This window comes from Lissotriton helveticus, chromosome 4_1 (genome assembly GCF_964261635.1).
Source record: "Lissotriton helveticus chromosome 4_1, aLisHel1.1, whole genome shotgun sequence".
In the NCBI taxonomy this organism is placed as follows: domain Eukaryota; kingdom Metazoa; phylum Chordata; class Amphibia; order Caudata; family Salamandridae; genus Lissotriton; species Lissotriton helveticus.
This window is the reverse complement of record NC_136063.1, coordinates 1218466232-1218493896: the sequence shown is the minus strand read 5'-3', so window position 1 is coordinate 1218493896 and position 27665 is coordinate 1218466232. Positions and strand designations below refer to the sequence as shown.

General features: G+C 50.3%; 1 protein-coding gene across 2 annotated transcripts in view; it reads right to left on the bottom strand.

Moving 5' to 3' along the window:
- The window catches only part of LOC144829052 (NFX1-type zinc finger-containing protein 1-like), a 1360324-nt gene that overhangs the window by 710872 nt on the left and 621787 nt on the right, over nt 1-27665 (bottom strand). For both annotated transcript variants that reach the window (XM_078687796.1, XM_078687797.1), the window contains exon 10: nt 2483-2618. In XM_078687796.1, the coding sequence (XP_078543922.1) occupies nt 2483-2618 (136 nt within the window). The remainder of the gene's footprint in view (nt 1-2482; nt 2619-27665) is intronic.

The following is a 27665-nucleotide window of genomic DNA, read 5'->3' as shown; positions in this document are numbered from 1 at the left end:
GGTATGCTCAGACATGAGTCCCTTGCTCACTGCACCATCAGGATTCAAGCAAGCCGGGCCGAAGACGGCTGTAATGCCAGAAACCGGTCCCCGGAAGCTTGTTTCCATTCCAGTGAAGAATTGGCTTGGTAGTTTGGTCTGCCCTGTTCCCATGATGCACTGGGCCAGGGACAGACTAATTTGCATGTAGCCAGGTTCTGAACTGGGATGGTGCAGTGAGCTAAAAAACGGTGATGGATCAAGCCCTGATCTGTTGACTGGGTAGGAGTGTTCTGATTAACTCAGATACTCTGTCCATCACCACCCCCTTTTTGAAATTACAAAGATGCTATGAAGCGCCTCGTAAAAAGCTCAAAGCTGGGCAGGGGGCGCTCTGGCTCCGGGAAAGGGAGGAAAGTGCAGAGCCGTCACCGAAGCAGGCTCTGAAAACAGAGCAGAAGAGCGACGACACTCTGGGTCCCACATCGCATCGGCCAACGGATGGGGAGAAGGCGAAGCACGACGATGCTTCTCCGTGCTTCTTTTTACCCGACGAGTGCGAAGGCTTTGATGACGAGTGGTGGTGACTCGGCGAACAGTTCTGAGACCTTCCTCTTGACCGGGACTTCGCGTGGCGCGGAGCCGCTGCTGGGCCTCCAAAAGCATTCAGGACCGCTACCATAAAGACTTCGGGTTCATGGCCCGACAGTAGGAGCACGACTTCGGGTCGTGGTCATGCTCCAGGCACCAAAGACTCACAAGGTGCAGATCTGTGACAGACATCAGCTTGTGGCAGAAGTCTCAAGGCTTGAAGCCGGTCCAACGATGGGACATCCCTCGTCCTATTAGGAGTCGAAGAATCAAAAAAGGCGCAGGAAAAAAGTTGAAAAATATTAGTCAAAAAGTGACTAAGGAGGACGCTCTCTCTGGATCAGTGTTGGCTGGTGCGGAAAAAGAAAAAACTGACGTCAGCGCGCAGGGGTGGCGTATAAGTAGACACCGCGACGTCATCCCGGCGACCACGATGTCAGACGGGGAGCTGACCGACGACAACTACCGACGCGCAGGGGTACAGCTACATAAAAATTCTCTGGATCCAGTCTGACGCCTGGGGGTAATTCTAAGTTAAGGAATCTATAACGATTGGTCTATTTCAGATACATAGGCATAATGCCTCTAGAATAAACTTCCCTGTCCCACTCATGAGAACTTACCAGGTGGTTGTGCATAGTGTTTGGCTCGGCCGCTCAACAACTCGGCTATACAAACAAACAAACCTACAACTTCAATACACCAGTTTTCATGCAGCTACTCATACTTTCCTTTTCATCTGCTGTGTGTCTCTGATGGACACCCAGAGCATCCAGTCACATGTGAACTACAAGAATCAAAGGTCTTCTAATCGATGTTGCAGGTGAACCTCTGCAAGTAGGTGGTCTCCCTAAAGTTCATCCTATTCTCAACAGTCACACTTTACTTGCACCTCTTGCTTGGATTGACAATCTTTGGCAAAGTCAATAGTTCTTACTTTATTGTGGTAATGCTTGCAACACAATTTTAAATGCCAGTGTTAATATTTCAAAGCACATTAAAGCCAGAACTATTAGTTTTGCCTATGATTATTGTCTCATGGATCCTTGCTCTATTACTGCTTAATACAAAAACAGCATCTGAAAACCATGAAACGTAGACTTTATAGAAATAGGCACTACTGTTACCTAATAAATGTTTGCATAGTTATTTTCGTTTTTCATGTGTTCCCAAAAAGACAGAGATAGAAAGGCAGCAACCGGTTATAGATTGCTTTAGCAAAGTAACGCCTTATCGCAAAAGAAAGCAAATGCTATATTCTGATTGTGTACCTTTGGCTGATCGAAACCAATCGCAGATTATTATCTCAACAGGATAGCAAGTATATGTGCTATGGTGCGCTACCAGCAAAGGTCTGTGAACATGTACAAACTCAACAGTTTCTGGTTCTTTATTAAGCCTTTTCAGGGCGTGAATGGAGAGGTATCACCCTCATAATTGATGGGCAGGCAGGGAATGGCTCACTGACCGTGAACATACTTGATAAATGTTAATATGAAGTACTGTTAAGTATGTTATGTAACTATTTTGGGGGATAGATAACTGGTGCGAATTCACATAAGCACTCCAGGAATTCTTTGTAAATTTCTTAAAGACCAGAACCATTCAGAGTAACAGTAAAGGAGTCAAATCCAAGTTTTGTTCTGACACATCTGTGAACTAGTTCCTACATTTTTGTACAACATATTAGCATCATACCAAAGCAGTGACCAAGAAGATAGAGTTCCCAATAGATCAGTGGTCTACTATGACCAAGCCACATATCATTGTTGTAGCTATTTGTACAGCTCTGGGCCACACTTCTGATGTCTATTTGCATGTGGAATGCAAGCACTTACATGCTTCTGAAGTTTAAACATGCTATTGATTTCTAAATAGGTAACTGAATTTTCAGAACTGAAAAGTAACTTACCACCACAAACACCTTGTCCATTAGCCAGGGTAAAACCTGTTGACTGTTTTCCTTTGTTGTCAAGCACAGACACATCTAACCATTTCAAGAGTGGATTGGATTCAATTGCCAGAAAGCCCTCCTCATCCAGCGAGTCCTATAACATAGTTAATGTGTTATAATCTGTATACTTTTAAAGGTTGCATGTAATGCAGCTGATAAGCAGCTAGATCCCTTGATACATAACTAAACCGATTATGAGACATTTTGGGTAACAAGCAAATAAACATGCCCTAACCACATGGTAAAGAGACATGAGAATTAATATGTGAGAGAACTTAGTTTCTGCATCGTTAAAGCATGCATATAAATTGTAGGATAGATGGACTCACATACATTAATATAGGTTCATTATTTAACCAGTTTTAGTTATAAATACAATGTGTATTATAAAGTTAATGTGATGTACTTAGGTGTTATAAGATTTCTAACCATTGTTATCAAAATAATGATGGGTGTGAAGAATGAATTAAATCTAACATGATTTAGATGTATTTAAGTGTGATATTGAAGGTTTTCTTATGAATTCCATCATTAGATAGGGGAAAATGTGCACCTATAGTGACTAGAAAATAAGTTGCGCTGCATAGTCATATTAAGTACAACTGTTTTGAAACCTTTAGATTATGATCTTTATATACGTTCTAATGTAAATCATTCGAAACAATATGAATATTTTATGATTTGAAATTATTTTACACATTAGTACTTTGAAAATGCAGTAATGTACCATACCTAATACCTACATGTGATCCCTGAAATTCAGCAAATAACAATACTCTGAATGTGTATAAACTGAAAAAGTATTAAAATACTTCTTTCCTTTTATGAAACGTATATTAGAAATGTTTTATATTTTATACATTTGTAATTGACTTTCTTGTAGGCCTGCTTTATTTCCTATACTATGCTGCCTTACAATAGTGTGAAAGGTTCATAAACTTACAATTTCAAGAGGGTTTTTGTCTTAGACTATCTGCTACAATGTTAACTCTTTGGGAACATGTTCTCTGCGAAGCTGTCCTCTTGAACTTGTTCACATGCCTACTGCTAAAGGATCATTGCTTGGAAGTTCACGTGCCGGATGATCTGGCAAAGTATGTGCTTTGCACCACCCTTTTTTTTAATAAGTCTTCTTTATGTTTCACGACAATCATCCTACATCAACAGATCAATGTACTGAGTGGTCTGACATGATGAGGTGGCCCAGGAGGTTTCACCATCGGAACTAGAAGAATAGATTATTCATTGACTTGGAGAGAAACCAGGGATTCAATTTGATTTTGAGGTGGATGACTTTGCTGATTGTGGCAGATCACATTTTACTTTCCTGACTAGACACTGCTTTTGGGAACATTGCAAATTTCACTTGCTTTCCTTTCGGACTGATCCATACGCAGTGTTCGCTATTCATGGACTCTTTTTCAATGGACACTGCCTATGAGCTTTTATGGCTCATGTCCTTGCTGAACTTTCCAAAGCTTATGTCACCTTATGACAACCATTATGACAACCCTAAGCTAATTAAATAAACTAACATTCCTTAGATCCTAGATGTTCATTAAATGATGCAATACCTTTAAAACCTTTGATAAAATTTGACTTTAACTAAATCTTAGGCTATCAGTTTGTCATGACTCGCCTCCTAAAGGTTGATTGTGCATTCCAATGTATTAATTAACGAAAGGGAAGAATCAATATAGGCAGACCTGAAATCATCAGGCACTAATGCTATTATTGTTTTATAAATTTCCTAAGAAGATTTGGACAAGCAGTTGTAATTCTTTATTATATTGTGTTGAGAGTCATATACATGAACGTAATTGTTAATTTGTTAGTCAGTTTCCTGATCCTCGTTGGAAATCCACATGTTAGATCTCTCATTTTCAACCCCTCAGTGGCACAATACAAGATCCATCGGAGGATCAAGTGAGTGTCAAAAGAAATTACATATATATTGAGAGTAGAGAAACAAAATTGAGGCCCAAAAGAAATTCCACTGCAACACATGTAATGGTAACAAACTAAATCAAGCTCTATATTTATTTGTGCTATTACTCAGAATATCTGAGGCATATGAGAACAATTTTACTCTGACTTGATATTGATGGGCCTTAACCTGCAACAGTTGTCCAGGTACGCTCTAACCTGGTTAGGTAAATGTACATGTTTATTTGCTTTGGGGGTCATTTCTGCTTTCCCTTGTAATTTTATAAGATTTCTTTAAATGACACAACCATATCTGTGCTGCCAAGTTTCTGCATTTTTCCTATACAATACACTAAGAATTTATATTCAACGCAATGCCTGGTATCCCTCTTGGAGGAAATTAGTTACCAGTTACTATATAACTGTTTTCAATGCTTTATGTTCGCATGACAGGCCATGAAGGAAAGCTCTTGAGGGTTTGTGTATGTTTGGGGATTTACCAAATCCCACAAATGTGAACGCTAATTCTGAACAACACCTCATAAAATTACAGAAAGATAAGGTTATCTAAAATCGGCTAGCTCAAAGGGTAGACTAAATTCATGAAGATAAGCAAGAAGCTAAGCATTACGTCAACTATCACATTAAGTTCCAGTAAGAAATAATATGCACACATCATTCCAGCATTAGAAGTGTAGGTTTTCTTCTGGGACCTACATCTACAACTGAATAATCCATCAATGCTTCAACCCACACAAAGCCATCAAAAACTCCTCACATATTATTGGTGAAGTCGCTGATCCAATATAACACATCAAGTAAGCTGTAGACATCACTTCTACTAAACCTTTTCCAGACTCTACTGAGGCTAAGTACGGATATTAGTGGGTACACTAGTAGTCGATTTTCCTATTTTTGTGGTTTCCACCCACTTGCAATTTTTTGGTGGAAACAGGTGTGAAACTCAGGCCGAACCTGTAAAGATACGCATTTATCAAAAAAGTAGAAAATATGTTCATGCTGGGACTGGAGGGTAAAAAGAAAGCTGAGAGAAGATGTGCATTCATTAGTAAGAACGTCACCGAAGGCCATACGCCTTGGTAGGGTGTAATCTGTTCAACTTTAAACTTTAAGTAAGGATGTGAATATTATAAACTTAGTGAAAACATTAGGTAAAAATGAAGGATTTACTCTTCACATAACTTTATCTTTAGAGATGGCTATCGAAGTGGGACGTAGACAATGGGTGAAGTTCTTCTACTTTACTAACCAAACTTATAATAACCAACAGCAAAGCAGTTTAAATAACGAAAATTCAAATACCAAGAATCCAGATGTTCAAAAGTCTTGAAATTTGCAAGGAGAGGTCTAATTGCACAGAAGTACACTAATTCCGAAATCCTTTTTATAAATTGTGTCAAACATTAGCAGCCTAAATAATAAGCCTTTATCAGAAGGACATAATGAAGCTTAGCTGGATGACAAATACCCTTCTATGGTGCCAACCCTAAGCCTTTTTCTGCCAGGCCAACCACATACTGAAGAGTATCCACATTTGCTGTTTACAAAAGAAAAACATTCTGTTGTTGTCATCAACAGAATATGCATAGACTTGGGAAGTACGAAGTAACAGAGAAGCATTAGTCTCTCAAGTCAGTGTCCAACCATGTAAAATGTAGGTAAGAAAGTCCACTACTGGGGGGCGGAGCTTGCTCACGACCAAGATGGCGGCTTGAGCGCGTAGCTCCTACACATCGCAACACTATCCGACAGATTATTGATCCCTGAGACGTGAAGTAGGGGCCGCGGTTACGGAATTGGTAACTGGAGCCGGTGGGGAGTGGAGCGCTGTCGCTCCGACCTCTGGGCGACACTGTACGGTGGAGTGCGCTGCGGCATTCTGCAGCACGGATGACTGGGCCTCTATCCCCGGGCTCTAGTCACTGCCGCGGCCGCCCTCCCACCAACATCGTCGCGGCTGTGATCGGCACCCTGTGGCCGCTGAGGAGATGCCCCCCACCCCACCCAACTGAAATGGCTTTCCCGCTCCTCCCATGCTGGTAAAAGGTGAATGCCTCTGCTGGAGACCTAAGAGGTATATGGAGTGTGGGGCCCTGTTGCCGACCGGTCCGCTACGACATCACTGCTGAGCTGAAGGCCGACCCGAAGAGGCCTAGCTGAGCCCCGTGGTGGCTGAGTGTTTCTGGGGGATCCGGATTGTGTCTGCGGTGAAGCCCCAAAACTCCCTCGTGTCCGGTTTGCTGGCTGGGTAGGACCCCGGCTCCAGGATAAGGAAGGCATGCGTTCGTCATTTTGCATGCCTGTGCCGTGCCTCTCCCCCGTTGCTGCCTATCGAGGGAATCGGGTATGTGTGGATGCCCCTGCAGGCACTATTGGCTGGACTGCAAGGTGTGGTGGAGATCGCGATTCTCCCTGCTGTAGCCGCTTTGTGGGTCATCTGCTTTCTTCCCCCTGGGACGCACTGGGGGCGGGTCACACCGGGCTTCACTGCTGGTGGCATTCCGCCTATGGCTGCTGTTGTGCTTAACCCCTTCCGTGCTCATGACGGAACCACTCCGTCACGAGCCACGGGCTCGTTCCGTCACATCGAGGCCGTCCCGCCTACGCGGCATCAATTCCGCGCCTGGGCGGCGGTTTTAATGAGCGGGCGGGGCCGTGGCGGAACTACTACGTCATGAGCACAGCACGCCCGTGGCTCGTGACGGAGTGGTTCTGTCATGAGCATGGGGGTGCCATGCGACCACCCCCTCCACTCAGTGGCGGAATTACCGCCCCGGCCAAGGGGTTAAACCCTATTGCCTTCCTGGCAAACGTTTGGTGCTAACTGCGGACAGGGTGTCCCCTACTTCTTCGATGGGCTGCGCCTGATGAGGAGCTGTTCTGCCACTTCATTCCCGTATTGTGACGCAGGACCCTTGTCACGCTTTGGAGTGTAGGCAGATACTAACTATGGGAAAAGTTGACAAAAAGGAGCCGAAGATCACCTTTGATCAGAGGAGAGCCAGGGGGCGAGAGGCGACCGGGGAGGACGACGCGACCAAGCAGGATCCACCCCATGAAGAGCTGGCGGGAGACATTCGCACTATGCTGACAGCAATGGAGAGGGGCCAGCAGAGTAGTCTCTCAGTGCTGGGCGACTTGGGTCCTCCTTGCGTTCTATTGATGCTGCAATATCTGCTGTTATTCTTTGATTCTATGCGGGAGATCTGTCTGCCAGTTCACGTCTAGGCCGAGTTGGGTTGGCATGGCGTGGGTGGGATGGGAAGGAGCCTATAGGTGAGCAGCATTACTCGAAGACACTACACACAATATACAGGCACAATGCATATACTGCTATTTTATGGCTGACACTAGCGATATAGATGCGATGGGTTCGGCCACGACTAATCAAGAACCCTGTAGAAACGATACACAGGGCTCCCTACGTGCACTTACATGGAATGTGCGCGGTCTCAATGACCACAGAAAACTTCCGAAAATACTAGCGAACCTGAACAGGCATGATAACGATATTGCACTCTTACAGGGAATCCACCTACCTCTCTCTAGTCCACTACTTTGTAGCAGAGGTTTGCAAGGGAATAAACATGCTGCTGGCTTCACTACTCACTCCAGGGGAGTACTCACATTGGTCTGCCCTAAATCTTGCTTTACTCTGCAGCCCTTACATACTGATGTTAATAGCAGATTTGTGGTATCCAGTTGCAGGGGTTGGGACTGGATCTATTGGTTATTAATGTGTATGGGCCCAACTAAGATAACCCTGACTGGTATACAAACTTGTTCAGTAGAGTGCAGGCTCTTGAGTGTAAGCAGCTACTTTCGGGTGGAGATTTTAACTTAGTGATGAACCCGGAGAGTGACCGCACAGGAGGACCGACTAGACAAGCCACTGCTTCTATGATGCAGGCAGACCTAAGGGATGTCTGGAGGCAGCGTTTCCCTGACAAATGGGGATTCACCCACTATTCGGCGTTCCATGGCCTGCACGCATGTATCAATTACTGGCTAGCTTCTAGACAGTTGTACAATCAGGTGCGTGTTTGCGAGGTGCTTGCACGTACGTACTCAGACCACGCCCCGGTTTTGGTTGTAATCGCCACTCCCATGAGGAGAATTCCTCCTCACACCTGGCAGTTCCCTCCATTCTCACTTCTGCACGAGGTATTCAGGGCTGAACTCGCAGATGCAATTGAGACATACTTTGACAAAAACGTGGGCTCGGTGGAGAGCTTCCAGGTAGTGTGGGAGGCGTTCAAAGTTTATATCCGAGGGATCACGATATCCAAGCACTCAGGAGTTCTTAAAGGGCTGCGTAAAAGACTGATTGACTTAGAGGCCTCACTGACTAACCTAGAGACGCGGCTGCAACTCGGTGCAGATAATGAGTTGAGGGCAGAATTCAAGACCCAAGAATTCCAGGAGACGGCCGATGCTGAAATCAAACATCTCTGCAAATATGCCACGGTGAGGGCGAAAGACCAGGCAGGGTGCTTGCGCAGCTGCTGCGCAACCGCCGCGACCACTCTGGGGTTACAGTTCTGAATTCAAGAGAAGGTGAGGCGCTAAAGGATGACCATGCCATAGCAGAGAGGTTTCGGCAATTTTACTCTTCGTTGCACTCGTCGCGTGGTACTAGCTCGGAGGCTAAAATATTGGACTATTTGTCTAATATTAAGCTACCATGGCTGACTGACACACATCGCGAGTTTCTGATGCAGCCCATAGAACGTAAGGAAATTCTTCTTGCGCTATCCGCTATGAGAGCGGGCAGTGCCCCTGGATTTGAAGGTTTAACTGTGGCTTTTTACAAGGCGTTCCTGGATCTCTTACTACCACATCTGACTACTCTATTTGAAGACATGTACGTGTCTGGCACGATGCCGCCCTATATGAGAGAGGCGGTAATTGTCGCTATTTTAAAACCGGGGAAGCCTCCTGAGGAATGCTCGTCATATTCTCCCCTTTCCCTACTCAATGCTGATACGAAGATCTTTGCAAAGATTTTGGCCAACCGACTGGTGCTTCTGGTTCCTCTCCTAGAAGCGCCGGAACAGGCGGGGTTTGTCCCGGGACGTAACATCACTTATAATTTACGTACGGTGTTTGGGGCATTGCAACACACCATCCCGGAGTTGCGCACGGTTGCGGTATTTCTCGACTTGGAGAAGGCATTTGACTCTGTTGAATGGCTCTTCATGTGGTAGGTACTGGAGCACCTGGGCTTGGGACCGGTCTTTTTGCAATTGTTGGCAGTACTCTATTGCTTGCCTTCTGCCAGAATTAAGATAAGTGATTTGGTAACGGAACCGATATACATTTTACCGTGGCACGAGACAAGGCTGCCCGCTATCCCTGATTATCTACGTGCTTGTAGCCGAGCCCTTGGCCTGTGCGTTGCGTGAGTACCACAGACATAAAGGCATTTGCATTCCAGGATATAATCTCATTGTCTCGGCCTATGCTGATGATACGCTTCTGTATGTGAGGGAGCCTGAACGACATCTCTCTTCGGTACTGCGGGAGGTGGTACTTTTTGGGGGACTCTCAGGACTGCAGGTCAATTGGTCCAAATCCCTCGTATTCCCCCTCACGCCGTCTATGTCACAAGTTGACCTGGACTACCCACTACAATGGACAATGGACTCAGTTACGTACCTTGGAATCCAAGTACACTCTGACTCGGAGAAAGTCTTCAGAGACAATTATGGTGCATTAGTGTGTAAACTAGAAGACGATATAGACTGCTGGATTCGCTTACCGTTGATGCTACTAGGTAGAATTTCAATAATGAAAATGGTAATTCTCCCCCGTCTTCTGTTCCTTTTCACAAACATCCCGAAGGTCCTCCCCGGTATATTCTTTAAGAAACTTACGACTCTGATGGTCAAGTTGGCTTGGGCGAGCAAACAGCCAAGGTTCAAATGGCAAATTCTCACCTTACCCTGCCACATGGGGGGGTTGGGGGTGCCAGACTTTGATCTTTATTATAGAACCGCGCAACGCGCTCACGCTCATCTCTGGATACATGGCTCTCCAGATATTCCCCATCTTCAAATTGAGTGGGAGGTAGCCGCCCGAGCCCGCTGCCCATGATATCCGAACACCGGCGGCCTGAATGGGCTCAGAACGTCGCTGCCAAAATGGTGCTTAGTGCGCAGCCTCAGACCTGGTGGCCCTGCCGCATTGGAGCTGACCTGACGATTTTCTCTCCCACAACTGGGCATCTTTGAGGGAAGCTTTCTGCATTGTTGGGGTTGTTTACCAGGCCCACGTCTGCACAGCTTGAGGACACACTTACCTTGACGTCCTGCTGTCGGCGTGGGTCCATGGCGGCCTTTCACAGCTCAGCGCGCCTTGTTGTGGGCGAGCAAGCACCTCCCCCCAGGGATATGATTGCTGCGGGTCCCTCCCTCAGTGCCCCACACTCCGTCCTCCTCCCTGGAGGGTGACTACTGACTGGGCCTACTGGCAGCTGCACCTGGGCCCTCAGGCTGAGAGGTATGTGCCTGGCCCCCTGCGACCTGCAATCCAAGCCACAAGCGATATCCTCGGCTCAGAGCAGTGCCTGCATCCCCCTGCTGTGCCGTCCCTCCCTGACTACCACCTAGCCGCTAGATGCCCCATGGGAGGTAGACCCTTCAGAGGCTTACACTGTGGCCTCAGCGTTCAGTGGGGCACCCATGGAGGAACTGATGTGTAAGGGGGCCACACTTGTGACTCTGTTTTTGGGCCCTGCCAGTTTGCGGTTGTGGTGGACTGAATTGGAGCCTGTAGGACCCCTGCGGTCGTGCCACAGTCTTCTGTGCCCTCTTCCTTGCCTTACAGAAGGGGTGCATACTCTCAGTCTGCCACCTACTCACGTTCGCCACCGGCCTGACACCCATTTGTAACCAACCCTCACGCAGAGGTACTGCTACGGTCCTGGACTCGGGATTTGTAGTCTCCACCTCTGCTATGGCGGCGCTCCCTCTGACCCTCCGCCACCGGCCTAGATCCCTGATCACATCATCTCTGGAGGAGATACGGATGCTTGGATAACTGACTGCCTGCGGGGACTGGTAGCCGTATTGCGATCTTTGGCGCGCATTCCACCCATTGGACTCAGAACTCACTCACAACACAGCCATGACCTCAGAACGTCACCCTAAAAAAGATGCTACGTTAAAGGACAAGTTTGCCAAACAACTGGGGAAAAGGCACATCAGGCAAGGCAGGCACCTCCTGCTGTTCCTCTCCTGGAGGGACAAGTTGTTGGTGGATCCCAATGGAAGGACACTTTAGCGACAAGAGCATCTGTTTGAGACCCTCAGTGAGGGCATCACAGCCATTAAGCAAGACATAGCAGCCGACATAAGCTGGGTCAGAGAGGGGGGCATGGCTTGGGCACCGATGGGTATGGCGGCATGAGCTTAGAGTTCCGCGCCCGATCCCGCATTTATCCTGATTTAGAAGACGACTGGACCCGCAGTGGTGGCAACACGAATGTGATAGTGGCAGGGGACAGTGGAAACAGGCTCCCGAGCGGCGGCGGCTCCTTCTGCGGCAGTGCGGAGCTGAAATATCATCACGGAGCACCGGGGGAGTGAAGGGCTAAGATGGCGGCGGCTCCTGGCTCTCTGATCCACTGACAATGAGCCCGCGGCGCTTCGGGCTCTGTGGGGGCTGCACCCTGCTGACCGCGACATCAGAGGAGGGCGGAAGTGTTTAACCTGATACGTGGTGTTTGCTGCGGGAAATATAGCCTTGGTTGTACCCAGCATTACTGAGCAGCGGCTGGAGCTGCGACACCAATATGGCGGAGACGACCCACCCATAGCGGCTGACCGGAGGAGAGCGAGGCGACCTGGGGCACGGGGCGAGCTGGCCCGGATGAGGGGGCATGTTGCTACTGCCGGCTGATAACGGCCTGAAACGACTGCGGGGGTCCGCGCTGGCCCCGAGGTGAGAGGCGCAGGGGGTGATTGGTGGGGAGGAGCGGGGACGGTTGTCTCGGCGCCACAAAGCTGCGGTTCACAGAGGCCCTGGGAGAGAGCTGCGGCTGCGCAATCGCCAGACATCCTGCAGCTGGCGGGATAGGTGCGAGGACTGAGGCAGCCAGGGCCCTGCACTGGAGGAGGTAGCGACGGAGCACAGGAGAGCCGAACCCCACACTCTGATGACAGGGCAACAGTGAGAAGTAAGGAGGATGAGGGGAGACTGCGGGCACTAATGGCGGACTGCAGCAGCACGGACGGGTGTTGACTTGCGCACTGTGGGGGAGTAGATCCCATTAAGGTCGGCGGGGCAAGCGAGAGGAGCGGAAGAATTTAGGGAGCACTACAGAGACAGCACGCATATGGGAAGGAGCTGGCTGATTCCAGAGAGCACGCGGCAAGCAGTGTAAAGACAATAGATTGGTGGGGTGCCCCTGGCGGTGGTGCAACGCTGAGTGAGCTGATCTGTCCTCCAGTGGACACAAGCTGATCGGACTGGGACTGTATGAGGCGCGGCAGACCTGGAAGTGGACCTGGGTGCGGGAGGTTTAGCGGCCAATGCTGTTGGCACTGCACTGGAGCCTGCAACGGTGAATGCGAGGGGCACTGAGGCACGAATGAGCCAGGCCAAGCGGGCTGGGAGCGCTTCAAGGCAACCCAGCGAACGCACCACCTAACATTCTCACATAGCATTGCCAAGGGGTCTGTCCAGAATGCGACCACACGCATTGAGGCCATACAGCCCACAGAACACTCTAGAAGCGCTTGCAGGGCATTGGCGCACCCGACCGGAAGCTCCTGCTGTGGGGCAGCGGGGCAGGGGAGCAGCTGGAAACTCGTCCCCCGGTGTTCGAAGCGTGGTAGCGGCACAACTGGGATGGAGGCACCTCCCTGGCACCAGTAACTTACCTCTTGGCTACACGTCATAAAGGCATTTAGGGATCGGCGGCGGCCAACCGGTGTGCCTGTGTGAACGACGAGAGCTGCTGGTTCCGTAGGAACCCCTGGAGCCGCGTCTTGGTGGTGGCGCCTTGAGTATGGTCAAAACACAGGGGAAAGCAGAAGGCAACATGGAACCAGAAGCTCAGAGCCAGGTGACGGGAGGTACCGTGGACCTGCAACAACAGCTGGAACGCATCCTGGAAGCTATTGCGGCGACGCGGGAGGCCCTCCATCAGGACATTGCTCAGGTGGCGACAGGGTTGGGGCTCCTCCATGCGGACCATTCCAAACTGGCGGACAGAGTCAAGACGACCGAAGACGCACTACAGGAACTGACGCTGGCCCACGCCCTCCTTGAAAGTAAAATGACAACTGCACTGGAGCGTATACAAATCCTGGAGAAGAGGGCCGAAGACTCCGAAAGCAGAAATAGGCGCAATAACGTCCGCCTCGTGGGCCTGCCCGAAAAAGTTGAAGGTGGCGATATGATCGGATACCTAGAAACATGGTTACGAACAGCAGTGGCCCCGGAGGGCCTGTCCACTTTCTTCACGCGCGAAAGGGCGCATTGTGTCCCTGCCCGGCCTCCAAAACCAGGCTGCCCACCAAGGCCGGTGGTTGCAAGGCTGCTCCACTATAAGGACAGGGACATGTTCCCCAGCTATCCGCGTTGGAAGACCACTCTAGAGCGCTGGGCGAAAGCGGAGAGTACACTGCGGCTGCGACAGGCTAGGAGCCTAGGTAATGACAAAGCGCTGGAGGTGGCCAGGGCGTGGGAGGCCCTGGTGGTAGCGCTCCAACAGCCAGATGGGGACCAGAGTGAGGATGAGGGAGGGATTCCAGGGTGAGGGCACTGAGCCCGGGATTTCTCACACCCGCCAAGGCGCACACACTACTTACATTTACCGATGGCAGACCTGGGGGTCTTGACACCCCGTTGAGGGACACCACTTACCCTTTACTGAGGTCCCTGTCCGGGACAGGTGGAGATAACATGTCAATGACTGGGAAGGAGGAGTACGGCACACTGGCTACGGGAGGGGAATGCAGGGTGGGGTGGGTCAGATGGGAACTGTTCTATATAAAGGGTGTCTTGTTTGAGCTGTGCTGATTTACCGCATCGTTAGCTGATGCCTGAGTTGCTCTTATTCTGTACTGTACCCTCAACACTTGATTACCAATAAAAAATGTTTTTGCAAAAAAAAAAAAAAAAGGACAGGGACATGTTGCTCCAGAGGGCACGCACTGCGGGACCGTTCACAGTCGATAACAGCAAGGTGACCTATTCCCGGACTACACATTTGAAACACAGAGGCTACGAGCGTCCTTTCTGTCCGTCAAGCGAGAACTCAGAACCGAAGGGATTCAATACTCCTTACTATTCCCGGCCAAATTGCGGATCATATTGGATGGCACAACGCACTTTTTCAATACGCCCGACGAGGCCTGGGCGTGGCTGGAAACCTACAAGGCGGGCACAGACCGCAAGGAACACCGCGAAGCGGCACCTCGGAGAGCCCCACAGGGGCGCAAATCGCAAAGAATACGTAAGTGACGACAGGGATCCCAGAAACCGTCATCATCTCAAACAGGTGAAGAGAGGAAGGCGGCCTTGCAGGCGGTGTTGGCGCTTTCTGAGAAGAAAAACACTCAATCGACACAGCGCACGGGGTCCGAAGGCCACAAGACATGCTCTGAAACTGAACTATCCGACACAGATAGCTTCAGGGGCCCGAAGATCACGCCGGGGACCGCAGACGGCGTGCTGGATGCCTGACGTGGGAGATGTTGTGAGCTGATGGTCCAATGCAATTGTTTGGTGTATGAGCGGGATGGCCTACTGTTTATTGTTGTAAGGGACTACTTGTCGAGGTCTTCCACCACGGGATCGTGGCAGCGGGAGCTGTGGGCTGGAGTAGCTGCCTGCCGGGCCGGAGTTGCACCCCACCAGCCCATAAGGCACTCCGCAGTGACTACTGCGGGATATAGTTGAGAGTTTGGGTTGTTTCACTTGAGTTTGGATGGGGGCTGATACTTGGATATTGGGTCCTGTTCTGGGGGGGTGGGAGGGGACACAAGTTGGGGAAGTTACATTGCGGATGGGCATGTCTGGGGTGAGCGAATGCGTAACGACAATGGGGGAGGAGGGCTCCGTTACGATGGGACTATTACCTGAACTGCTCTGCATTTCCTGGAATGTGCGAGGCTTACACACAATGATGCGGCGTCATAAGATACATGCATATTTACTGCGAAGGGGAGTCCAGATAGCCTTCCTGCAGGAAACACATCTCACCAAAGCAGAAGGGCAGGCATTACAGCGCAGATGGATGGGCCCGGTCTTTTGCACACGGTACTCAGCATTCGCTAGAGGTGCTCCGATATGGGTGCGGGCGGGGGTCCCTTTTCAGGCCACGAACCACGTCATAGATCCCGGGGGCAGATATGTGGCGGTATAGGGACGATTACATGGGAGGGACGTTACTCTCTGCAGTTTATACGCACCAAACACGGATCAGGGGCACTTTTTTGAACACATGTCAGGAGCACTAGCACATCACTTAGCTGGCCCGATATTGGTGGGGGGGGGACTTCAACTCACTCACTGATGTCGAATTGGATAGATCGCACCCTCCGCTGGCAGAATCACCGGTACGCCGGCTCACGCAGAGCAGATTGGATTGGCAGAATAGGTGGGATTTGGTGGATGTGTGGCGCAGTCAGCACCCGAAGGTTAGAGATTATTCCTTCTTCTCAGCCCTGCATGAGCTGCATGTGCGCATATATGCGATTCTGTGTTCGCGAATGTTGACCACAATGGTGGGACGGTCGGAGTATCTGACCAGGACCATTTCAGATCACAACCCGTTATTGGTGTCCCTGAACTGGGAGATGGCCAGGTCGTCCATCCCCACATGGCGCTTACGCCCGGAAACGCTAGAGGATCAGGCTTTCCAGGCGGTGATACAGGAAGGCATTGAGCACTACTTTGCAGAAAATGCGGGAACAGCGTCATCCAGGGCCACGGAATGGGACGCCTTTAACTGATTTTTCCCCTGGACACTACACCTTCCTCTCGCCTCAACTTCCAAACAACCATGTTACTCATCTCGGACTGGATGGCTCACAGCCAGCTCAAGTTGAATCCGTCTAAAACGGAACTTGTCCTGGTAGGCGGTCCTTCCAGTCCTTGGGATGCCAACTATTGGCCTCCCTCTCTGGGCCTCCCCCCCCGCCCGGTCAGCTCTGTGAAAAGCCTAGGAGTGATCATCTCGGAGGATCTCTCCATGAAACCTCAGATCTCTGCGGTAACATCATCCTGCTTTTTCCAGCTACGCAGGATCCGCAAGATCTGTAGATTTCTAACCAGAGAGGCACTCATTCTAGTAATACTGGCTCTGGTCATCTCCAGAATCGACTTCGCCAACATTCTGTATGTGGGGATTCCTGCCTATCAGCTTCACAAACTTCAGCTGATTCAGAACCAGGCAGCACGCCTGGTGTACCACCAACCCAAACATCAGCATGTCTCCCCCCTTCTGAGGAGCCTTCATTGGCTCCCAGTGGCTAAACGATGCTCCTTTAAGCTAGGCTGCACCCTATTCAAATCTTTGCATGACCAGGCCCCAGTTTTCATTTCCTCCAAACTTAAGCGCTACTTCCCAATCCGCAATCTACGGTCCTCCGTCAATAATCTCCTTTGCATTCCATCTTTCCGCCGTAAAAAACATGGAGGATCATGCTTTTCTTTTTTAGGCCCCTCCTACTGGAATTCCCTCCCTTCTTCCTTTCGCCATCTTACCTCATATGAGTTGTTCCGCAAAACCCTCAAAACACACTTTTTCAAGGCGGCTTCTGAGTAACTCTCCTGCCCTGGCTAGCTATGTCTGTTATGAGCGCCAAGAAACCGTCTCGGTGTACGTGCGCGGTATAAATTTTTTAACATAACATAACATTTAAGGTGGTGGTCCGAGGGTTATGCATCAGTAACTACGCAGGCATGAGGAAAGCGCTGCTACAGGATGTAGAGAAAGCTGAAGAGAGAGCACTGGAGCAGCAGCGTCCGGAACAGACGGCTTTGCACTCCCAAATGCTAGAGGCGAAACAACGGGTAGCGGAAGAGGATGCACGATTGCGAAGCTTCGATTATAGGCAGTACACGTCCAGGGTACATGCAGAAGGGGATAAGGCAGGCGCGTTGCTGGCGAAGTTGGCTGATCCCACGCCGAGAGGTAGCCCAATACTGGCCCTTGAATCCGAATCGGGTACCGTAGTGCACACTCAGGGCGAGATCATGACACGGTTCTTGGGTTATTACGAGTGGCTATATAAGAGTAACTTGGATGAAGGGGAAGAGGCAATAGAGGCTTATCTGGAGGAATTCCAACTACCACGACTGGAGGAGGAGCAGGCTAAGTTGTTAGGGCAAGACATTACATTGGAGGAGATCCGAGGTGCAATCAAGCACATGGCGCGGAACAAGACACCGGGGGTAGACGGACTACCAGTGGAATTCTATTTGCAATATATAGATCTGCTCACCCCTCGCCTCCTGGTAGTGTACAAAGAGGCTAGGGAACTGGGTCGGTTGTCGTCCTCTATGCGCGAAGCATTGATTATACCCCTCTTGAAGCCGGGTAGAGACGGAGAAGATATCACCTCTTATAGGCCGTTGTCCATGCTGACCACGGACTATAAGATACTGAGTAGAATATTGGCCACAAGGCTACTGCTGCACATGACTACCCTAGTACACCCAGACCAAGCTGGATTCATTCCCACTAGGAACACCTCCTCGAATATAAGAAGGCTTATAAGGAAATTGGACACTGACCACCGTGCTCTTGAAGCCCCGGCGGTGCTATCAGTGGACATAGAAAAAGCTTTTGATAGCTTGGAGTGGACATATTTATATAAAGTATTAGAACGATTTTGCCTGGGGGGCGGTTTGGATCCTGGGTCGGCGTTTTGTACTCCTCGGCGGTGGCAAGGGTGAGGCTGGGGACATTGATATCTGAACAATATCCGGTCCTGAGAGGGACGCAGCAGGGATGCTCTCTCTCTCTCTCCGCTACTGTTCGCCCTGGCCATAGAGCCCCTGGCAGTTCGAGCGAGACTAGGAGGGTGCTTTGAGGGGCTATGGCGAGACGCAGTACCTCATCGAATCTCGTTATATGCGGATGATTTGCTTCTCTACCTTGAAGACACGGCAGGGGCGCTGCAGGGAGCGATGACTCTCCTGACTAGATTTGGACATTTCTCAGGGCTTAAGGTAAACTGGAACAAGACGAACCTGTGGCCGGTAAGACCGGGAACGGGGGCCACACCACTTCCCCGAGAAATAAAGTGGGAACCGAGATGCTTCAATTATCTCGGGGTCAGGATCTATCACGACGCTGCGGATTTACTAGAGGGGAACATAGGGCGTTGCGTGAAGGCCCTAAAAGGAAGCATGGCATTCTGGTCCACGCTCCCGCTATCGCTGATGGGGAGGATAGCCTTACTTAAAATGGTGGCATTGCCAAGGCTCCTCTATTATTTCTGGGCGCTCCCCATTTGGCTTCCGCCGGCGTTGTTTAAGGAACTGAGGACGCTGACGATAGGATTCTTGTGGGGAGCCGGTAGGAAGAGGATAGCTATTGATAAACTGATGCGTCCGAAACTGGAGGGGGGTTGGCAGTCCCGGACTTTGAACTTTATTATTTGGCGGCACAGCTGCAGGCCCTCACGCAGGCAATAGCAATGGAGTTTCGGGGACCTGATCATATGAGAGGCACGGGAATGCAAAGGCATGTCCTCTCGTACATAATCCTGCAACAAACGCTCCTGCCCAGGGACTTGTCTTTGGAGGAGAGTACCTTGAGGGCATGCTGGAATCGAAGTCAACGACGAGCAGGTGTCCTCCACCCGTATGCTCCAGAGATCCTGCTGGAGATGTTGACTGCCCTTCCCCATGGGAGTGATTGGTCCGCCCTCGAAGACTGGGAACAATTAGGAATCCAGGTAGTGGGGGACCTATACGAGGAGGGAGAATTGCTTTTTTTCCCCGCGTTACGGGAGAGGTATGACCTCCCAATAGGCGACTTCCTGATCCATGCGGTGGTGGTGGCGGCGATACGGAAACATTGGAGGGAGGGGCAGGCTGAACCCAAGACAACCATGGCATGCCAGTATGTGGTCATGGTCTCGGGGACGTTTAAGGCAGTCACCTGCCTCCAATCCAGGATGCTAAATGAAGGGATACAACCATTGACGGCCCTGAAATCGAAATGGGAGGAGGGGATAGGTAGACCAATACCTGATGCGACATGGGGACATGTCCTCAGGAGGACATGGAAGGGCACGCGAAATGCGAGACTGCAATTGATACAGTTCTTCATAGTACACAGGGCCTATCTGACGCCGGGGAGAATTCAGAGATACTTTCAGGCGCGAGATGCAACCTGCCCCAGATGTTTGAACGACGGAGCGGAATTAGAACACATGCTTTGGGATTGCCCGAAGATAGGGGACTACTGGGCGAAGGTAGGAGCACTATTGAATGAAGTAACGGGCAGAGATCTGACATATGACATGGCTACATGTGTGCTACTTTGGTTTCCCCACAAGCCCAAAACGAAAATAACAAGAAAGTTCATTGATCTAGGGCTCATATTAGCAAAGAGGGAAATTACCCTACACTGGAAGTCAAAGGAGGGACCGTCCTATACACGCTGGAAAGCAGAACTTAGCAAATGGACAGGAAGAGAGAGTGCGGTCAGACTGAGGCAGGCGCAGCGTACTAAGCATGAAAAAGCGCTTGAGCATGCTAGAGCATGGGAGTCGTTAGTACAGGCTCTGTCCGGCCAACAGATAGATGAGGAAAACTAAAGCACTTGGAATGCAGGATAAACACATAGAGCTCCCAATACGTTGAGCACTCCTCCCCAACAGCAACACCACACGAACAGCGCTCGCTTGACCTGTCATGCCCGTTATTTTGGGGAGGGAGGGGGGCACATTCATGCCTGTGTTGGGATATTAATGAAGATACATTTGTTCACTGAAGATGTTGTATAACGTGATAATTGCTATGTGATGGGAAAACTTCAATAAAATATGTTTTTTTTAAAAAAATAAGCTGGGTCAGAGAGAGGATTCCTTGGAGCAGACCACCAATTTGCACTCAGAGGAACTATTGTGGGGAACGTCTGGAGCAGAGGGACAAAAATATGGATCTCCAATACCAACTGGAAAATCTGGAAAACAGATTGAAGAGAACTAACATCCATATAAAAGGGGTTCCCCTACAGGCAGCCCCTGCCAAGCTGTAAGACTATGTTATTCGCTTGTTTGACAGGTGGCCCAAGCACTGGCTGAATAAGATATTGTCTTTGATTGTACCCATAGAGCTGGACACCCAGCACGCTCTTCAGGAAAACCACAATATATACTCACCTGTTACCACTACTATAAGCAGAAGGAAACTATCATGTCTGCGGTGCGGTGAAGAAATGCCATTAACTTTGAAGGCACAAAAGTCTGCCTCTGTCAAGATCTCTACCCGATAACCCTGCGCAGCGGACCCTCAAGCCTCTGACTGACCTCCTCTGCACAAAAGGAATCTGATACAAATGGGGACATCCTTTGCAGCTTCATTTTGTATGGAACAAAGAAACAAAGATCATCCGCATTGTTGAAGAAGCACGATGACTACTGGATATGGTCTCCCTCCTAGGAGAGTCCTTCCTCTCCATCAGATCTATGCTAATCTAACCATCTGAGGAAGAAAAAGGTGCACAAACCCTCAGAGACTTAAAGCCGTAAGGGAAGACGGCATTGCTTCGCCAACTGTAACACCAGGACAGTGCCTCAGAGCCAGACAGTGCACACTGACAGTGTGGCCGATGGCCATCTTCCTACTCCCGGGCCGGCAGATGTCAGGATCCTCTCTCTACGGCACTCCAAGCCCTTTTGGTTTGTAGCTGTTAGCTCGGGGATCACTCGCATTGTCTGCTGCTACTTAGCGACGGAGCTCCATGACGACGATTGAATATGCTACTTACCAGTATGCATCTGTTCTTGGCATGTAGGGCTGCTAACATTCATATCTTAGCATTAGATCGCCGCCTAGTGTTGGGTCCGGATGATCGCACATTGTAGTCCTGGAAGAGTCTTCGAAGTATCCTGAGATAGGTGGCTCCTCCCCTGGACTACAGTGCGCATGGGCATCGGCTCCATCCCCAGATTGTTTTTCGCCATTGTGGCAGGAGATGGAGTGAAAAGTGTAAAGGATGTCCATGCTAATGAATAAATACAATAGTATATCTGCAGCTGCGACAGGCACCGGGGAGGAGGGCGGGCGATATGAATGTTAGCAGCCCTACATGCCAAGAACAGATGCATACTGGTAAGTAGCATATTCAGTTCGAGGCATGTGGGCTGCTAAATTCATATCTTAGCATAGAATACATAGCAGTCCCTCCATCAGCGGCGGTTGCCCGTGCCAGCTGCAGAAACCTGAAAAAGTGTTTTGAGAACAGCCTGTCCTACAGCAGCTTGCTGCTTGGAATGCACATCAACACAGTAGTGTTTTGTAAAGGTGTGTGGTGTAACCCACGTGGCTGCTCTGCCAATATCCTCTAAAGGAATGTTCCCTAGGAAAGCCATGGATGCCCCCAGTTTGCGTGTGGAGTGCGCCCTTGGGGGTATTGTTAAAGTGCGCTTGGCCTTATGATAACATATCTGGATGCACTTAACAATCCATCTGGCTATCCCTGCTTTGGAAATAGAGTTGCCTTTGTGTTGTGGTGCGAAGGCAACAAAAAGTTGTTTTGTCTTTCTAAAGGGTTGTGTTCTGTCTATGTAGTACATCAACGCCCTCCGTACATCTAAGGTATGGAGCATTCTTTCTGCCACCGTCTGCGGGTTTTGAAAGAATGCTGGCAAGTCAATAGTTTGGTTGAGATGAAACTGTGACACCACCTTCGGAAGGAATTTGGGGTTAGTGCGTAGCACTACCCTATTTGGATGAATTTGAATGAATGGCTCTTGGATTGTGAGCGCTTGCAGCTCACTGACACGCCTCAGAGACGTAATAGCTACCAGGAAAGCTACTTTCCACGTAAGGAACTGGAGTTCACACGAGTGCAGTGGCTCAAATGGCGGTCCCATCAGTCTGGTGAGAACGACATTGAGGTTCCACACCGGAGCTGGCGGTGTTCTTGGGGGAATGACTCGTTTCAGACCTTCAAGGAAGGCTTTAATGGCGGGCACTCTGAAGACAGAGAGATGCTGCCTGTTTTGAAGATAAGCCGCTATGGCGGATAGATGTATCCGAATGGAAGTGTACGCTAGATTGCACTTGTAAAGATGCAACAGATAGCAAATGATGTTGGGGATAGATGCGTCTAGCAGGTTGATGTCATTAGCTGTACAGTAAATGACAAAACGCTTCCATTTCGCAGCATAGCATGCTCTGGTAGTTGGCTTCCTTGCCTCTTTGATGATGTTCATGCATTCTGGAGGTAGGTTAAGGTATCCAAACTCTAGGACTTCAGGAGCCAGATCGCCAGGTTGAGCTGTTGCGGATCTGGATGCTGAATCTCTCCATGGTTCTGCGTCAAAAGACTGGGCGTGAGGCGCAGTCTTTGATGCGGTACCACTGAGAGTTCGAGGAACGTGGTGTACCAAGCCTGGCGCGCCCACGTTGGAGCAACTAGGATGAGAGTCATCGCGTGCTGCCTTAGCTTTCTTGCGACCAGCGGTATTAGAGGGGCTGGCGGAAAAGCGTACGCAAATTTGCCTGACCAGTTCATCCATATCGCATTCCCCTGCGACTGTGGGTGAGGGAACCTGGCGGCAAAGTGTTGGCATTTTGCGTTTTCGTTTGTGGCAAACAGGTCTATCTCCGGATGACCCCACTGCTGGAAGTACGGGTGGAGGACAGATGGGTGTATCTCCCACTCGTGCATTTGATGGCTGTACCTGCTGAGCAGATCCGCCATCTGGTTGTCCTTCCCTGGGAGGTGTTCTGCCATGAGGAAAATGTTCCTCTGAATGGCCCACTTCCACATGCTCTGAGCCAGATGAGACAGCTGTGGCGAGTGGGTGCCTCCCTGCTTTTGAATGTAGTACATCGCAGTCATGTTGTCCGTCCGGACTAACACTACCTTGTTGCACAGATGTACAATGAAGGACTTGATCGCCATGAAGATTGCCATCAGTTCTAGATAGTTGATGTGCATCTTTTGCTGCTGCGTCGTCCATAGTCCCTGCACTGTGTAAGTGAGCAGATGAGCTCCCCATCCCTGGAGAGATGCGTCCGTTGTCAGGATAATCTGCGGCACAGGCTCTTGGAACAGTCGGCCCTTGCAAAGGTTGTGTGGAGTCCACCAATGCAGAGAGTCGTATGCCCGACTGGTAACCAACACTAGGTCTGTCAATTGGCCCTGAGCCTGTGTCCACTGATTCGCTAAGCACTCCTGGAGCGGGCGCATATGTAACCGTGCGTGAGGGACTATGAAGATGCAGGAGGCCATCATGCCTATCAACTGCATGAATACTCTCGCCGGAAGCGAGTGTTGTGGTCTGAACTTTTGGATCAGAGACTGCATGCTGTCTATCCTGACCTGGTTTGGCTGAGCCATGGCCGTCAGGGTGTTGATCGTCGCACCTAGGAACTGCCGGACATGTGCTGGTTGTAGATGCGACTTTGGGTAGTTCAGCGAGAAACCCAGATCGTGAAGAAGGTGAATTGTAGTCGACATGTCCGCGGCGCACTGTCGTTCCGACTTGGCTTGCACGAGCCAGTCGTCGAGGTAGGGGTAGACATGGATGTTCTGCCTCCTGAGGTGCGCTGCTACTGTCGCCAGACACTTGGTAAACACCCTTGGGGCTGTGGTGACTCCAAAGGGTAAGACCTTGAACTGGTAATGCTTGCCTTGAATAGTGAACCTGAGGTATTTCCTGTGGGACGGGTGTAGTGGAATGTGGAAATAAGCATCCTTGAGATCTAAGGTTGCTAAGAAGTCCCCTTGGTTTAGCAAGGGAAGAATCTGCTGCAGTGTAAGCATGTGGAAATGTTCTGACAGTATGTACAGGTTGAGGGGGCGTAGATCTAGAATGGGTCTGAGAGATCCGTCCTTCTTTGGGATAAGGAAGTACAGGGAATACACCCCTGTGCCTTCCTCCCCCACTGGCACGAGCTCGATTGCTCCTTTTTGCAGCATCACCACTACTTCCTGCTGCAATAAGAGCAAGTGCTCTGCGGACATAGGCCTTTGCCTTGGCGGGATGTTGGGTGGAGTGGATTTCAACTCTAGGCAATAACCATACTGGACTAGTTGTCGCACCCACCTGTCTGTGGTGATGTTTCTCCAGACGGGCAGGAACAGCTGCAGTCTCCCCCCGACAGGTGTTAAGTGGTCGGGGGGCAGTGACAGAGAGTCACTGTTTGCTTGGGGTAGAGGAGCGGGAGCTGTTGTTTCCTCTGCCGCGACCTCTGTTGCTGTTAGTTCTGTAACCTCCCTTGTTCTGCTTTTGGAACGAGGATTGTGCTCCACCTTTTGAGAACTGAGATTGTTGACCCATTTGTCCTCTGGTGACTCCACGTGCACCTGAGCGACGAAAATTGTTGCCACGAAACTGTTGCGACTGGAGGGCCCCCATGGACTTAGCAGTTTCTGTGTCTTTTTTTATTTTTTCTAGGGTGGTGTCAACATCTGGACCAAACAGACTATCAGGATTGACTGGCTGATTAAGAATGGTTGTCTGAATATCTGGTTTAAACCCCGAGATGCGGAGCCACGCCTGTCGTCTAAGCATAACGCTAGTGTTGATAGCTCTAGCAGCTGTGTCTGCGGCGTCAAGTGCACACTTGATGGCTGCGTTTGAGATTAGCTTCCCCTCCTCAATAAGCAGTTTGGTGCCTTCTTGGAACTTTGGAGGCAGGTGTTGTATAACCTGTTCTAGGGTGTCGTAATGCGCCCTATCGTAACGTGCTAAGAGTGCCTGTGTATTGGCAATGCGCCAAAAGTTTGCGGCCTGCGCAGCTACTCTTTTGCTCCCTGCCTCTAGCACTTTGGACTCCTTATCCGGGGGAGGAGCTTCACCCGTTGTCTGGGAGTTGGCACGTTTCCTGGCATTGGCGACCACAAGAGAGTTCAGTGGCAACTGTCCCCGAATGTATGCGGGGTCCGCAGGTGCAGGTCTGTACTTCTTTTCAATGCGTGGATTGACCACTCGTGCCCTGGTAGGCTCCTTAAAGATATCCCCCGCATGCTTGAGGACCCCCTTAAGCATAGGCAGCGTTTTTACTGTCCTTTCAGAGACTGAGAATGTGTCGAAAAGGAAGTCTTCTTCTATCGGGTCAGCATGCATGTCCACATCATGATTGGCCGCTGCCCTCTCAAGTAGCGCATGAAAACCTGCTGAATCCTCATTTGGGGATGCACGTGCATTAAAAAGCTGTGGGTCCTGCCCCACATTTTGGGCGCCCTGGTCACCAGTGTCATCATATGAATCCGGTTGTGCATCTGGATCATTGATAGGGAAATTGTATTGCTCATCCTCATCATACCCCTCACCCGCAGAGTGTTCTGGTGAGGGAGTAGGGCTCCGTCTTGGAGGAGGCAGGATTGGTTCCGTGAGGCCTGAAGCATCAAGGGGCACCCTTTTCTTTTTCAGTGGGATGACATATGAGTCCACTGACTCTGAAGTTATTTTCCTCTTATAGAGGGTCAATTTGCCGGTATCTGCGTCGATGAACTGCTCTGAATCATCCTCTGATTCGAGTACCCGACGTGGAAGTGGGCCAGCCGTTGAAGAAACCGTCTTCTTCGGTGCCGATTTGGTGGAAAAGGCTTTCGGCGCCTCCTTTGGCGGCAAAACAAAGAGAAGTTTGCCAGAAGGCTTCGCTGGATTGTCCGTTTGTGCCTTCGGCGACGAAATCGGAGCCGACGGAGCAGAGGCCTTCTCCCTAATTCGCTGTAGTGATGCGGCGACGAGGGACGCCTCACTCTCAGTTGGTTTTGGAGCCGACGAGGATGTTTTAACCTTTCCTTCGGATCCGACGTCTTTGTGGGCCTTGTGGGCTTTCGACGCGGAACCCGCTGTCACCGACCCCGAGTCCTGGGACCGGTGCGCAGACGTGCCAGTCTTCGATCCGTGCGCCTGCGTAGACTCCGTGGAGCCGGCCTTTGCGGGCTTGGACGGCGGCGCCGATGTTGATCCGTGCCGACCATCTTTTTTAGAGGACCCCTCCTCCGGCGTCGATTTCGAATGAGCAGCAGCGGAATCGACGGACTTCTTCGACTTCTGCGGACCGGAGGTCGACGGAGTCGATGGATTAGCGGGTACAGTCGTTTTCGCTGGCACGGCAGCCATCTTAGGGACGCTCCAGTCCTTAAGTTTCGGTTTCGTTTTCGGGTCGGCCATTTTAGATGGAGTCGATCCCGATGCTTTCGGTTTCGGTTTCGATACAGTCTGCTCAGCAAGTAAGTCCGTGGCCGGGCCAGAAGGCGGGGCTGTGGCTTGCGGCATGGGGTCGTGGGTAAGGCCTACAGGCGATCCCGTGACCCGGTCGGTATCCTCGAAACCTTCGGGGCAGAGCTCGTCCCCTGAGCTATCTGCCGCGGCCCCATAAATCTCTTCGTCGTCTCCTACCTCGTCGACGTATTCAAGGCCTTGACCCACGACTCCGTCGTCGTCTACCGGATCCGCCTCGACCTCCGTCTCGGGTGGGGAGATCTGAAGATGATGACCCTGGTCCTCTTCATCTTGGTCGCCGAAGATGTTTTCCGGATCCGGGGCCGCTTGTCTAGCTTCCATGCGCACCGCGCGCCGAAGCTTGAGAGTCTTCTTAGAGCGGAACTGTGCACAGGCCTTGCACTTGCCGTCGTCGTGGTCAGGCGAAAGGCACTTGTTACAAACGGGGTGTAGATCGATGTGTGGGTACTTGGACCCACAAAGCGGGCAGTATTTAAACGGGCTCCGCTCCATGTCTGAAAAGTTTTGCAGTCGAGTCGCGATGAGAAGGCCTCAAAGTTCGAAAAGCGAAACAAGACTCCGCTTATTCCGGCTCCAAGAGACGGAAGACTCGAGACCGTGCGCAGACAATACCGACGCAAAAAGCGAGGCCTTTTGGCCGCTAAAAGTTAGTTTTTTCTCGGTTTCGACAGAGAGACGTCGAGACCACATCCGAACCCAATGGCGGAAAAAAACAATCTGGGGATGGAGCCGATGCCCATGCGCACTGTAGTCCAGGGGAGGAGCCACCTATCTCAGGATACTTCGAA